This window comes from Gastrolobium bilobum, unplaced genomic scaffold (assembly GCF_033153095.1).
Source record: "Gastrolobium bilobum isolate Gb01-03AN ecotype WA unplaced genomic scaffold, APGP_CSIRO_Gbil_v1 utg7477, whole genome shotgun sequence".
NCBI lineage: Eukaryota > Viridiplantae > Streptophyta > Magnoliopsida > Fabales > Fabaceae > Gastrolobium > Gastrolobium bilobum.
Genome location: NW_026896373.1, coordinates 145445 through 161565, shown reverse-complemented (window position 1 = coordinate 161565; position 16121 = coordinate 145445). Strand labels below are relative to the sequence as shown.

At 29.6% G+C, this 16121-nt stretch overlaps 2 protein-coding genes across 2 annotated transcripts; both read left to right on the top strand.

Annotated features, from left to right (window-relative positions):
• The first annotated feature begins 1850 nt into the window (after window positions 1–1850).
• On the top strand, window positions 1851–8732 carry LOC133299425 (calcineurin B-like protein 3). Its single transcript, XM_061498881.1, has 9 exons — window positions 1851–2112; window positions 4030–4184; window positions 4850–4932; window positions 5164–5223; window positions 5611–5719; window positions 5859–5911; window positions 6698–6778; window positions 7705–7817; window positions 8443–8732. Exons 2-9 carry the CDS (start codon window positions 4061–4063, stop codon window positions 8498–8500), a joined length of 681 nt encoding a protein of 226 aa, XP_061354865.1. The 5' UTR covers window positions 1851–2112; window positions 4030–4060; the 3' UTR covers window positions 8501–8732.
• Window positions 8733–11411: 2679 nt separating this feature from the next.
• LOC133299416 (uncharacterized) lies at window positions 11412–14695 on the top strand. Its single transcript, XM_061498868.1, has 6 exons — window positions 11412–11463; window positions 12644–12715; window positions 13254–13356; window positions 14148–14181; window positions 14268–14336; window positions 14621–14695. The coding sequence occupies exons 1-6, from the start codon at window positions 11412–11414 to the stop codon at window positions 14693–14695; spliced, it is 405 nt and encodes a 134-aa protein (XP_061354852.1).
• Window positions 14696–16121: the final 1426 nt, after the last annotated feature.

The window sequence follows — 16121 nt, the reverse complement described above, 5'->3', positions numbered from 1 at the left end:
CCCGAGTCACAAGTTATGACCTTCCGAAGTTTTACGATAATTAGACTGCCTACGTGGCGTTGACGTGGCACGAATTCCGTCAGTGTCAGTGACGGGACTAGTCCCGTCAGCATATATGACATGTTTAACTACAGTACTTTGAAAAAACTTATCCAATCAGCTTTAACTGAGTAATTATTTTGCTCAAAAATTTTAAAATGGTGTTTTAGCCTCTCTTTTTTGGTGGATTTACTTTATTATCTTTTATTTAATAGAAAACTGTGCATGAATAACATTTTTAATATGAAATTCCTTAAAAGAAAAACAAATCAATCAGTATTCAGTAGGCTTAGCTTGATAAAGTACCATTATGGGTGAAGTCTTTTTCAGTACCATTAGCTTGTTTATGTACCTTGGTTTATATACGAGAAATGATTGGTTTATAAATTTTTTTAATAAATTTTTTTAAATTAGAGGAGGATTATATAACCCTTCCTGTATATCGAGAGGGTTATATTTATAAATTTTTTATTTATAAATTTTTACAAATTATATTATGTATTTTCAGAAATATATTATGTTACATATATACTTTCAAGAATATATAATATAATTTACAAAAATTTATAAACAGATCATTCTATATATATATATATATATATATATATATATATTTAGCAACTTGTTTTATACTTCACTATTCACTACCCACAATCATAGGTTTATTTTACGGAGTAGGTTATATTTACAAAATTTTTTGTTTACAAACTACTCTAAGTACGATCGGTCATACTTTAATCATGCAGTGTACGACCGGTCGTACTTAGTGTAATTTGCAAAAAAATTTGTATACGGATCCTATCCCTTATTTTACATCTTCTTTTTTATAATTCTTGTTCAAAACGGTTTGTGTCACCTTTTACCAAAAAAATTATGAAATACAAATTTTGTCAATTCTTTTAATACTAAATAAATTAATAAAAGCAATAAATTCTCTTAAATTCTTACAAATTGAAAAAAGAAATAATAATATTTTTTTTCTTTTTATTTTCTCATTTGCCAAAAAATTATTAATTCTTAGAAATTTGTAGAAATTTTGAAATCTCACCATATAAATGAAAATTGTATTTCAAAATCCTTGCAAAATGAAAAATAATCATTTGATTATAAATCTTTCTTTTCTTTTTGCAAAATATAAACTTTAGTGGATCAAATTTTTTGGACAAAAATGACAAAAAAAAAATCAATAATCAAATTGTCACTCTCAATAATAAATTTAAATTTTTTAAATTTGTAGGAATTTTAAATCTATGACCGTATAAATAAGAATCATATTTCAAAATCCTTACAAATTTGAAAATAATAATATGAGTATTGATTCCTTATTTGTTGAAAAAAATCGAGTGCATTGAATTTTTTGGACAAATTAAAATAATAGTAGTAATAATAATAAAATTATACTTATTAATAATAAACTTAATAAATTATACTTATTTAGTTAATTTTAATTAAATCAGGGATAGATTGATATATAATTTCTAAATAAGATAAATTTATAAATATTTCAATTAATCTCAAAACTCTCACTTAGTATACTTTATTTTATCTTTAAATAAAAATTTTATTAGACTTATTTTTGAAGAAAATCTAACACACATAATAAATTGATTCATATCTGAATTTAGAATCAGAGAAAATAAAAAAAAAAAAAATTATCAGAAAGGACAGAAAATTTGACAGTTAGAGTGGAAAATATGCAAGTTGGGAGCACAGATGAAAAGTGAAACCACCAGTCAAGAGCCACGTGTGCAGCAATGGTGTTAGCGTCATCTTCCAAATTCACGCCATTCTCTCTCTCTTCTTTCATTCATTCTTTCCATAATTGATAATTGACACAGCCATTTTTGGACAATCTTCAATTTTGCAATTATTGACCTTTTTATGAAGAAATTGTTCTAAACCCCGTTTTCTCCATAGAACATATATATATATAAACCAAAAATCTTGATTCTTTACGATTTGTTCCGAAATTGCAATTTTCAAAGACAGACAAACATGTCCGAGAATATTGACTTCAACTCCCCTTCGTTTTCCATTCTCTCGTCCTTCTTCTTTCTCTGCTCTTTCTGAAAGGTAAACCCCACTTCTCCATTATAACACTTCTTATCTCAATTATTTTCAAGTTGTGTTTTTTATTTGTTATTTAATTAGTCTCTGTAGATCTAATTTCAAAGCCCTAATTTTTCTTTAATGCGATTTTGTCAATAGTCAACGAAGTTGTATCTGTTTATTTTTTTTTTGGTAACTTGTATCTGTTTATTATTTCACGGTCAGTGCGCATTCAAATCCTTTTTTTTTTTTTTTTTGGTTCTGGATTCGAAATCTGCAATAGGGTTTTAATTCAGGGCCATGTCTAGTGTTACATTGTTGCTGCGTTTTTGCCTTGACTGTTGCTTATCGAGCTAAAAATCCCATCTTTTCATGTGGAATTGTGCGCGACTTTCTCTGAATGTTGTGCTCTGCTGTTGAAACTGTGATTTTCGATTACCTGGTTTTGGAAGTAATCACGTAGCTAATCTGCTCTGTCATATTGAATCTGATTGCCTCTACCTTGTTTTTTTAACCTATTTAATTGGGAGATTGAATTCGTGGTGTTCCTGCTATGCAATGGTTGGGGATGTAGAATATTTGGAATTGGTTTAATATGTTTTGTTGGGTCTGATATAGAATATTACTTGAATTATTAATTTTTGAATTGATGGCGCCTAGTGCTGTTAAACTCTTTTTCTTTAGATTGTGGAAACACTTTCCAACCATGCACTGCATGGAAATATTCAGTGGATGGATCTGTCCAGTTAGGTCTGGTATAAATTTTTAATTAAATTGTTAAACTCCCTAGTAAAATGGTGATGACACTAAGTTGATGTTTAGTTGTAGCTTCCTAGAGGGTGGAAACCTTTTATAGATACATACTGCATTGAAATATTATGCATGCACCGCATATTCATATACATTTCAATTTATTGCTACATGGCATAGCATATTTACTTCCTGTTGTCGATTGGAAGACCATTAAATCTGTGAATATCAAATTAATGTGATGAGAAAGGTGGATGGCTTCCATTAATGGTTTCTGATATTGAATGTTGCTTAGATTGCTGACAACGCTATTAATGCTGGCTGTTTCCTCACACATGCTTTTAGTTATACAATTCTAGAAGCATTTGTCGTATTGCAGCGTGCTTGGTTTATCATCAATGACAGTGGAAAGGAAACGTTTTGATTCTCAAACTGAATGAAGTTGTATCCACTATCCTTTTCTGTGCCTCTTGTCTTGAATTTAAGTGGCGTCAAAGAGACCTTTTACAGGGAATGAGAAATATAGTTTTGATCCCTCAAACCATGTGGCCTATAAAACATTGTTTGAGAATGTTTCTTCCCGTCCTGTCACCACAGGCTTGAATCTGTTTTGTTGCTTGTCAAACAAAACATCAAACCAAGCATAAGTTTAGGCTTGGTTATTTGCAATGTTTTCTGGATCTATCGTTGTCATTTATATGTGGCCACTTTTATTTGCACGTATCACTATAAGTGTGTTTGCACATGAATATATGAACTTAAAGCATGATTGATTTGTCGTCATTTTCCTTTATATTTTGATAAATCCCTCAGAAATATTATATATACTGGCAGACATAAGTTCAACATGGTTTTCTTACAGTTAACATGTCATTTAATATATATATATATATATATATATATATATATATATATATATAAATACTCTATTTTTTTGGCTTCATGTCCATGAACAAGTTAGAGATCAGCTTGGATTTAGAAAGTTTAGGCATTAATGTGATATTTATCATTTCATCTTCAGCACTGTTGTTATATAATTTTGCCCTTTGGCTGTGTAAACATTCGGCATGATTGGATTATTTTAGCTAAGAAATTAAACTTGTTTTCTTTATCAATTACTAAAGTTAGAAAATTTGTCTTGACATTTACACATTTAATTAGGATTACCTTTTTTTTCTTCTTGGATTTCAGGTATGGAGTGTTTTGACATCTTGAAGAGATCATGGTGCAGTGCCTAGACGGATTAAAGCATTTGTGTGCTGTTCTGGTAAATTGTTGCGATGCCGATTCGTCAAAGCAACCTAGAGGTCTAGAAAATCCAGAAGTTCTTGCAAGAGAGACAGTGTGTATGTTATTATTGCCTTATTTCTTTCAATCATATGTTGTGAGGAACTTTTCTAGGGTGCAATAAACCAGTCATTCATTGTTAGTTCAATTTTGTCGTTAGCAGTTCTGAATTAGCACCAATTATCATTATTTTCTTGTATCTAATTGTGCCCATATATCTGTTTTTATCCTTGTCTTTCCATTTTGGTTATCACAATATTTTGGTAGACAATGGTTGAAAAGATTTGGATGGTCATATACTTTGACCACTAACGGGTAATGGCAGCCTTACATTATTGAGGGCAAATCGGGTAATAAAGGTAGAAATAAGAGATTCTGGGATACAGTTAGATTCTGAGATTTATAATTTAACACTGACTAATTGTAAAATCTGGACGGGAGATGATGCTCATCTCAATAATACCATATTAGTTTCAGAGTGTGGTTATAGAAATTGTTGAAGGAGAACTTCTGAAGGCCTTTGATGTCTCGGTTAACAGTTAGATGGCAATGGATCTATATAACTTTATTGTTTAGTTACTGAGCCTCTTGTTAAGACTTGATTCACTTAGAATGGAATATTCATGTGTTCTTTCTCTCAAGTTTCTTCTTTTATCCAAAGCATAAAAAAAGGGGAAAGAAAGAAAGAAAAAGAATATATTTATTTGTTTTATTGTCAATGCAGTTAGTGTAAGTGAGATTGAAGCGCTGTATGAACTGTTCAAAAAGATCAGCAGTGCGGTGATTGATGATGGACTAATTAATAAGGTGAGTTATGCCATCTCATATTCTGTCCTATCATTTTGAGTTATGGTATTTATATTTTCAACCTTTCTGGATGATGGCTTTCTTCCTAGCATACCCTTATAACTACACAAGGTATTTTGTTTTATGTAAAAATCACAAATTTGTAATCCACACATCTCTTGCATTGGTCGTTTGTAGTTCTAAACATTGTCTTTTTCTTTATTTTGATCGTTTCCTTGTTTTACATTGCAGGAAGAATTTCAATTGGCATTGTTCAAGACAAACAAGAAAGAGAGCTTATTTGCAGATAGGGTATGTAGAGTATTATCTTGTTTTGTTTACAATGGTTTTATAAATTTTAATGCATTTTTAATTCTAAGTATAAGACATATTTTAATGCATTTTTTTTTTAAAAATTCAATTCTTGTTCCAGAGTTGTGGATAAGATCTTCAACTTCAGTAGTAAAATTGATTTTGAACTACCTTTTTATACGTTATAGCCTGTTTGATTTAGTTCACCATGTTGCTATATAGCCTAAAAAATGTGGCCTTATATGTCATCAGTATTTTTGGCTGGTTTTTTGGGTAATGTTTACGATCTGATGACTTTGAAGTCAGTAACTTGCTGTATACATGTGATATATACCTTAGAAATGTTGTTTTTCCTTTTCAAGATTTTGTACTATTTGAATTCTGTAGGTGTTTGACTTGTTTGACACAAAGCACAATGGGATACTTGATTTCGATGAGTTTGCACGTGCTCTCTCTGTCTTTCATCCCAATGCACCAATTGATGATAAAATTGAGTGTAAGAATGACAAATATTGAAAAGACTTTAAATATCTTCTAGTCAACTATTTTTATTTGGGAATGGAAAGGGTAATTATTGGAGAGGGAGGTAATAATGCATATGCTTGTTGGGGATTCCCAACTTTTCCTTCTTGCAGTTTCGTTCCAGTTGTATGATCTCAAACAGCAAGGATTTATTGAAAGACAGGAGGTAATTTTGTTTTTTCTTATGATGTTGAATAAATGAAGTTTTGTTCACTCACCATGTAGGACTACTATTCTATATTGCATTTAGGCCACCTGACAACCAGTGTGTAATAAAATCATTTATTGGGAACTTGCATAATTTGTTTTTCTGAAGCCCAATGCATGTGTATTTTCAATTCTTTTTTCGTCCAAGGCCCTGTATTGAAAACCAGTCTAGCTCGTGAGTTTTCAAAGGTTGATTGTGAGCCATCTTTGCCTCAAGGCCAAGGCTTTGCATTGGGAGAAAGAAAGAGTAATTATAGACGATAATCTGTTCAGGAACTAAACAACTTTATCATTGTTTTAGGTGATATTTAGGTATGTGACCTTATATTGGGACAGAATTTGACAACTTGCTATTGTAAGTTTCTGATGTGAGAACTGAGAACAACCTAGATGAAGTCGATAGTGTATTGTGAGGCACTCACTAGGAAAAATGGGTTGAATGTTTCAAGCATCAAGATTTAAGATTAGAAGCCTAAAATCATACCTGAGTCAAAATAACTGAATTTTTTCTATTCCAGCTCTAACATTGGGAGCTATGCATTCTCAGAAATTACATACTACTTTTCTTTTTCCTTTTATCTTCGTAGAATTTAACTGCCAATGAATTTAAAACATGTTTTAGAATCATAGTGCAAAATTTGTAATTGTTTTTGTTTCCTTGGAATCTGTCTGATACTCTGATCTGACATGGTTCTGGTATCAGCATGTATTTGAGATGCATTTATGATCGTTTTTTAATGTATAGGTAAAACAAATGGTGGTGGCCACTTTAGCTGAATCTGGTATGAATCTTTCGGATGATGTGATTGAAAGTATCATTGACAAGGTGCTTCATTTATCTGATTACTTGAATTGCATGCCAAATCTTATGTTCAGTATTAGACTAGGTATGTTTGTTACATTTTTCTTTCTTTCTTTCTTTCTTTCTTTCTTTCTGTCATTCATTCTTTTCTTTTTTTTCTTTTTTTTGCATTCTTTCCTTTTTTATTTTATTTTAGGTTTTTTCTTAGTGTAAATATGAAATTTGTTATTATTATTTTTCACTCTTCTTGAAAGTCTCAAGAAGTAAATGCAATATTATTAAGCATGTAAATTATATGTAATGCATGTGTTCTTCGGAAATTAGCAGTTTAATTTTTCTGTTTGTGATTGATTTTACAACTGGCAGCTAGTTCTGTCTTTTCCCAAACTTTTAGTGTATGTTATTTTGATGGTAACTGTTTGTCCTTCGTTATGTCTAACAATAGTCATTTACTCCCTTAGTTTCAAAATAATTATCACTTTATTTATTTTAGTTTGTTTCAAATTGCTTGTCACTTTAGAAAACCAAAACAGCATTAATTACTTTTTCCCAACTTTATCCTTGCCTTCTGGTATCTCCACTAAGTGGAATTAATGGAGTGAGAGGGTAATATAGTAAAATAAACTGATATTTCCTTGAAATTGAAAATATTTAATGACTTTATCCTTGTGCAAAATCTTACACGACAATTATTTTGAAACCGAGGGAAGTATTAATGGGAGGAGAATTATGTGTACTCTATGCTATGTTTTCCTAGAATTTGAACCTAAGTCTCTACTAATTTTCTCTCCTAAATTAATTAAACCTTCTTCAGCCTTATTCTCAGGAACTTCGTAAGTTTCCTTAGTTTTATGTGTGTTGATTTGATGATGAGAGCATATAAAAAATCATTCTTGTGCTATCATAATTGTCTCTGGAGATCTGTCACTAACAATTTTTAAGCTATTTAGACATTTGAGGAAGCTGATACAAAACATGATGGGAAGATTGACAAGGAAGAATGGAGAAACCTTGTCTTGCGGCATCCATCCCTTCTGAAAAATATGACTCTTCAGTATCTTAAGTGAGTTTCTTCTGTTACTAACAACACGATTTGAATTCTGGAATTCTCTCGCCAATGAGGGAAATCTTGCCTAACATATTTGGATGTGTTTGTTAAAATGAGCCACAATATTACTATAAATTTAATCTACTGCTAATAAATAGAATGGGTGGTTTTTTCCTTCACTTTTATAGCAAATGTTTCGAATCCTTACCATTTCAAATGTTTGTTATGTACACTGATAGGGTTGCAAAAGTATATAAAATTATTGTAAAACAGAAAATTGTATTTTTGATGATTACAAGCCAATGCATCCTTCTTCTTCCCTTATGCTTATCTCCATGTGTTTGTCACTTTCAAATTGCAATAATAATAATAATAAAAGAAAAAACTTATCGAGTCTGAGTGGACTATGCATGTAAGCCTTTTGGGTCATTCACGTGGGATACATAGAACAAGTTTTGTTTAAATGGTGGCGATTTGGCATCAATACAATTACCTTCTCATTGATTTTGTCCTGAATGGCATCTCTAATATATCTATATATTCTATATCTCTAAGACACAGACATCTTTAGTTGAACGAGAACTAGTTTTGTTATCAAGCTCTAGCATCTGACATTTGAATTAACTTGTTTCCTTGGCAGAGATATCACCACAACATTTCCCAGTTTTGTGTTTCACTCACAAGTTGATGATACTTGAGGAAACCACATCATCCATGTCAGTCTTGACTGGGAATGGTCTTTGTTTCGCTTGGGAATGATGGGGTTCTGTGCGAATGATTCGGTTAGGGGTGGATATGGACTTTTGTTTATTTTTTCATTATGAGTAGATCTTTGTCTTCCCTTTTTGAATAGATGAGGTTTGTAGATTGAACAAATGGGTTTGCTTATTTATTTTCTTTATTTAAGAATAAAATCTGATTTGATTTATAAATTAAAGCTTTATTTGACAAGTAATAAATTTAGAATTGATTTGATTTGAAAGTTTTACTTTTGTTGTGTAACAAATTAAAACATACTCAAATTATATTAATTTTGGGATTTAAATCAACTTTAATTTTGATTATTGAAATTCAAGTTTTTACTATCATATGTGGATTAATTTATGGGATTTATTAATTTCCTTTGATAGAAAAGATAGCTTATTTCATGCATAAAAACAAGTTATGTGGGTCTCACCATTTTAAAAAAAAATAAAAATGGCACTACTTTTTATGTCTCACTAACATGAGATAATTGTCTTTTATAAAAGGAGACAATTTAAACCCTTAATTTACCCTATTATAAATATAATAAATTTTGGGGATAGTAGTCTAATTGTAAGAGATTAGTATCTCATGTCATAAACACAAAGCATGTGAAGAGTATTCATTTATTTATTTTTAAAAGAGTGGACCTCGTATACTTTGCGTAACATGAGATACTAGTCTCATAAGAGACTAGTATTTTCCAAAAAATTTATACTTGATTTTAATAATTAATATTTTATATTTAATGACTTTATTTTGTTAGTCACGTAAACTGTTAAAAACAAGTAGAATTAACTCAGTTTTTTTTTTTCATTTGAGTTTTGATTTTGATAATATTTTTAATATCAATTTTATATTTTTACTTGTTTGATTTTCAATTCATAAAAAATAATATTTGGACAAAAACTTAAATGAGTGAAAAATGTAAGAGTAGAAATAAAAACCCAAATAAGTAAGGGAAAAGTGTGTCTTTTGTAAAGGATACAACATTTTGTCATTTTAAATAAAATGATTGTTTATGATGGGTGAGATTTGCCATACAGTGGAAGATCACGGTGGAGAAGAGTGGAAGATTATTGATGGAATTTTTTTAAATATGAATGATACAATATTATGTCTTTTGAAAGGATAAACTCATAAACACTTCTCCCATAAACCAATAACTAAAAGAATCTATTCAAACTAAAATCTAAATGAATCAAGATTATAAGGAATAAATATTACATAAACCTAATTTTAATTAAAAATTATCTCAATTTCTTTTTCATTAACTTGTTTTCTTTTAATTATTAAAAGCATTTATTTGAAGAACTCATTAGATTTATAAATTAAATGATATATTTGACAAGTAATAAATTTATAATTGATTTGATTTAAAAGTTTATTTTAGTTGATGAGTAACAAATAAAAACTTACTCAAATTCGATTAAATTTTATTGGATTTAAATCAATTTTAACTTTGATAGGTGAAATTGAATTTTTTTTTTGTAAATAAAATTAAAATTTTTATTATTATAATAGAAATAGAAATTTTTATTATTATATAGGGAGCAACTTATATTGGTGTAAATAATATACACGATCTTAACAATTAATTAACTTGCATTGCATCTACAATCTTTAATTTATTAGTCATATCAACAATTAAATGCAAGCAGAATCAATAACTAATATTTTAGTCTCTACAATTCTTTTTCATTCTAAAGTTCATTTTGATAAAAAAAATTAATATCAGTTATTATATTTTTTCTTATTTAATTTTTAATTAAAAAATAATAATATTCGAATGTATTTGGACTAATTAATAATTTTTATTATCAATTCATTTTGATAATTTTTTATTTGAGTTTTAATTTTGATAATTTTTAATATCAGTTCTTATGTTTTTACTTATTTAATTTTTTATTCATAAAAAATTAAAATTTGAATATATTTGGATTAAAACTTAAATGAGTGAAAATTATAAGATCCAAAAATTTATTAGTAGAAATAAAAACTCAAATAAGTAAAAATATATAAACTAATAGATATCTAAAAGAAAGTGTTAAAACCAAAATCTAAATGAGTCAAGATTCTAAGGATTATAATATTGTTTAAAGCAGATTTTAAACATTAGCTCAAAAAGTATTTTCATTAACTTGTTTTCTATTAATTATAAAAATTATTTGATATGTTTTCAAGCATTTATGTTAAGAGATGATTTGATTTATAAATTAAATTCTTTATTTGACAAAGTAATAAATTTCGAATTTATTTGATTTAAAAGTTCTATTTTAGTTTTGCAACAAATAAAAACTTGCTCATATTTGATTAAATCTAATTCCTTTTTAATTTTAATTATTTTAAACTCAAATTTTTATTGTCAAATGTTATTCGCTAAGTCTTTTATGTTATTAAATGTGAGAGCTATCTACTGGTTCAAAGAATGTCATTTATCCTATTTCAACTAAAGGTAATAAAATAAATTATTTTATAATCAAATCTATTCTTTTTTAATGAATTCTAAACATGAAAATTATTTTCTATATTGATTCAAATCTTGTTCTTTTCGTAATAAGTTATAATTAATAATAATTACCAAATATCCCATAAAATTTAAGATTAAAATATTCTTAAATATATTTTAATATTTAGAGATGCCTATATAAAAAATAATTAAATTAAATGATTCGCACCTTATTATATGAATAAACCCAGATGGTTCTTACGTTACAATTGACTTACAACTCATGACACTGTGCCTGTGGTGTGAGTGAGTGAACCCTTTAATACTATATAATACTACTCTTTAACATATCATTAATTCATTGCCTTGCTACTGTGCTTCCTGCGTTTCCTTCTACTTTCAAACAATTTTTGGCGATGTCGTCGGAGAAAGGAGGAGAGGGTACTCACTCCCTGTCAAGCGAAGGAGGTATATATATATGTCTTCACCATCCATCTCCTCTTTATTAAATTTTTTATTTTTTTTTCTGTCAACCTTTGTTATAAACTTTTTTGTTTTGCGACTCAAATATTGGTTGGTTCCATGATTTTCATATGCAGATATATATGATGTTCCTCACATTACTGTTTAAGTGTTTCTGGATTTTGTTTTTACTAAAGAGAACACCGATTAATTATAGCCTAAAGGTTCAGTCTTCCCTTAGGTTCCTTGACGATTAGCCATCCGTTTCTCATAAAAACAACTTTATCCAAAGCTTAAGTTATTAAATAAAAGGGATCAAATAAAATCTTATGTTGTATCTCACGCCATAAATACAAAGTATATGAGATCTATTTTTTTAAAAATAATAAAAAAAATATTGGTATAACTTTTGATATATGAGTAGTAGGAATATGTTATCTCATATACCATTAGACAAACATACCCCTAAATAAAAATACATAAATCATTTTATATTATATTTCTTAACACATTCATTCAATAGGATTTAAGCATATTCAATGTACAGCCAATTAAACAAAGAACCCTTTTTAGAGATTAAATCATGGTGCTGAATTTTTTGTCAGAAGATATAGGGCATCAAGGATCGATCGAAATATAAACTATTTAGCCACAGAGACTATTATATTATGTCATAAGTCAACTACTAGATCTCCCATATGAATAATTTTTATATTATATGTGTTTGATACCATGTAATAAAAACCAGCTCTCATAAATGGTTTAGAATATGAATGAAGATCGTAAAGGGTTTTATATTACATCTCTATCAAGTTTAGAAGATTCTTAAGTCTCTGTGATGCCTGTTTGGGGGGTTCACGTGTGAATACTGGTTTGGATTTTGACCTAAGATTACTAGCGTCACTGAAGTTCTTTGGTTTTAACGCTGATTTCTTTTATGTATTTGTCTGTGTAGGTTGGAGATGTCTTTGATTATTATTATTATTTTATTAGCAATTTTGCATGCTTTCTTTTAATGCTTTTTTATGTCTATCTTAGTTGTTCTTTTTTTTTTATTACTTACATGAGATTGCATATGATCATATTATGTTCATCTTACCATGGTCAGCCAACGGGACATAGTGCCAACATTTCAAAACATTTTTTGATTTAAACACTTCATTACCCACTATTTTTTTTCTGGTAGGATCACCAAATGGGAAAGATGGCAGTTCTACAATGTCACCAAAGGGAAAAGGGGTTCAGTTTGCTAATGAAGGTGAGCATCATTGTTCTATTATCTTGGTACGACTGCTCCCAATTAATAGGAGTGTTAGAGATATATAGTTCCACATTAGTTGTATGAGCAATTAATGTGGAGTTTATAAGGCCTTGGACACTCCCAGCTAACTTTTGGGGTAGTGTATCCCAAAGTTCTTTCCATGGTACCAGAGCCTTGTATTCCGCTTCTAATCCAAAGGGCTCTTGCGTGAGATATATAGTCTCACATTGGTTCTCTCTGCGGGAGCACTTAGCCTAGCCTTTGTGAACTAGTTATACAATCTCCTTATTTATATGATTGTTTAATTGCATGTAATCTAGAAGTAAGCATTTAATCCTGACATCGCAACTCCAAAAGATATTATTGGCTTCTTTTTTTTTTTTTCTGACTTACCATTCTGGAACATCTTCATCACAATCATTAAATAATTTCTGTTCATTCTTAATTTTTTTGGAGGGGTATGTATTAGATTTATTGTATCTGTCGTGCCTTCTAATTTCTGAGCCATTTCTTTTTTATGGACCTTATTTTTAAGGTGGTCGGAGTAAAGGAGAAAAGAAAGGCAAGATTCCAAAAGGTGTAAAGATTCCTATGTGGAAAGAACCAGAACCATCAGACATTGAAGTTGGGCAGGGTTGGTGCTTGTCTTGACGATTATCATTGTGATTTACCTTCTAATTTTTGTGTGGTCTAGTAATTCTATTGAACTGAGTTCCTAAGTACTTGTAATTGAGCCATTAATTATACTGTAACATTTTCATTTACAAAAATAAAAATAAAAATAAAAAATAAATTAAACCTAGATTTGCTTTTTCAATATAAATGATTTATGATATATGTTTGCTTAGATTCATCGATAATTTGTTTCAAGGTTTAAGCTTGCGAATGATCCGCAAATTAATATCTACGACGACACTAAAATCCCTTTTGGTGATATGTGCAGAACTTCCAGAAAATATTAAATGCCTGATGAACTGTGAGGCTATAGATATTTTACAAGGAATTCAGGATCGGATGGTCACGTTTGCTAAGGATTCAAATATCAAATTTCCTGAGTGAGGGAAACTTACAGAGCTTTTATTTTTTGTTGAAAAGGATGCATGGATTATTTAAGATATGTCATTTAAATTTTAGATCTGTTTGAGCGAACTGAACTTTTTCTTTATTTTCCCTCGTAGATTATTTGCCAAGACACTGAAGAATGCCACAAGTTTTACCAATTATACAAATTCCAAATCTGTTAGAAGCATTCTTGAGTATCCTTAATTTTTCAGTTTGGTGTGTGTTTTATATATAGACTGTGCTATCTATGTGTTTCGGTTTGGTGTAAAGGATATATAAATGGTATTATTGCTTTGCATGACTTTTCTTCTCTTATCTCCATAATATTGTTCATTTGTGTTCTTCTCTTAACTCAAATATATATTAGGCCTCTCGCAGATTATGGTGTCTCTGATAGTGAGGTATATATGATCAATCTCATTCTTATATCCTTTTTTTTTTACGTAATATATATGTAGCATTCTTGACATGAAGTATTCCGCTGCAGACGTGTGTGATTGGTAATGTTTGTCCAGAAACTGTTGATGAAGTTTTTGCATTTGTCCCATCTCTAGAGGTATGACGTATATATCCAAGTCTTAAATGAATGGGCAGTTTATTCTTTTCATATAAATAATATAGAGAAAATATTTTCTCATGTTGCATGAGAATTCAATTCTCATGTTGTGACCCTTCGATTTGCGTGCAAAGCTTTTCTTTTCTTTTTCTTTTTTTAATAAATGTGGGGCCCACCACTGGTTGAGTCACAACATGAGAATTGAATTATCATGCAACATGAGGAAATCAAATCCCAATAATATATTACTGAAAGGAATATGGTTTTTTGTACTGCGTGTTCAGGATAAGAGAAGCAAAATTGACGTCCAAGTTCTTAAAGATGTATTGAGTGAGCTTGCTAAGCTTAAAGCCACATAATGAAAAACTCGATGGCTGATGAGTTTTCTGTTGGTAATGCTTTGGATCAGTATCTTTATCTTTCATTTGCACCTTGCTTTATTACTTATTTGCATTTTATTGTATTCTGAATGAGTTTATTACTTACTAGACAATGTAATGTCAAACTTAATTTATCCATGCTTTATATATATTCGTTTGAGTTTTCATTCGTATCCTATTAGGGTTTATTATACAGACTCTTAACGTGGATGTCAAGGAGATGAATTTATATATGTACTAGACGTACCATTGAACGAGTATATGGTAACAACAGGATAACTTGGTGGTTGAATAAATAAACTTATTTAGTTTTTGGTCCATTGGGCTTACTATATATTTAGCCCAACATCTAGAATTATACTTTAGGAGTTAGTTTAGGCCAAGATCTACAAATTTCTATTCTACTCAATTTCATGAAAGTTCTAGAGGATAGTTGCACCTATCATTATTAATAAGGGTAATTGCACCTACCATAATTAATATTTGTACTAGGCTAGTATAGAAAACTCTAGAATTATTTAGTGTTATTGTTTTGTGGAAGTGCTACTAGTATAAATAGGGATCATCTCTATCATTTTGTATTAAGCCAAAGAAAATGGTTGTGCAGCAATAAAAATGTTCTCTTCTGTATCTATTTATAACTTTTACTTTTCTAAAAAATCTTCCTCCCAACATTGGTACGTAACAGCAAGAAGCATTATTAAGTTGGATTGGATAATGATCCAAAGCCAGCAAGGAACCTTGTTATGCCAACTTGGATTGGATACTTAATTACAATATTAAGTTGCGGTCTTCGCCTTCATATATTCAGAAATAGATAACAATAACATAGATTGCCCAATAAAAATCACCTAGTTTGAAACTCGTGAACTCAGGTTATTAATGTGGACAAAATATAGGTCCGCAGCTGAGTTACGTACAAGTTACAACATTACCTAATTTGACCTAGCTATTCATTGTTTTGCACTTCAAGATTGTAGATAATTTTGGAGCCTTTTCCTTGTCCTCCCAACTAATTAATGAATGATCGATGGGTTGACTTAGATTCCTTGTTAATTTTACCATACAAATTCCTTGTGTCTTTTAAGCGAACCCGTCAATTATGAAGTCAAATATTAACAGGGATTGAAATCTTCCGTCTTTTCTTCCGAAAAATATTTTGATATCCAGTAAAGGATAGCATAGGATTTATCGTATACTTCGTAACAAAATTAACAAACCTCTTTTCAGTTTTCATTCGTCTCCAAAAAATAAAAAGTTTAATTGAACCAAAAAAACATGCATGAATTTCACCACTTAAGAAAACAAAAAGCTTTTGTGGGCTCAAGCAAACCAAATTATGGTTCTCGATTTGATTCATTTTCAAATCAATCAATGTTTGTACGTAGTTCACTCATTGCCCTAT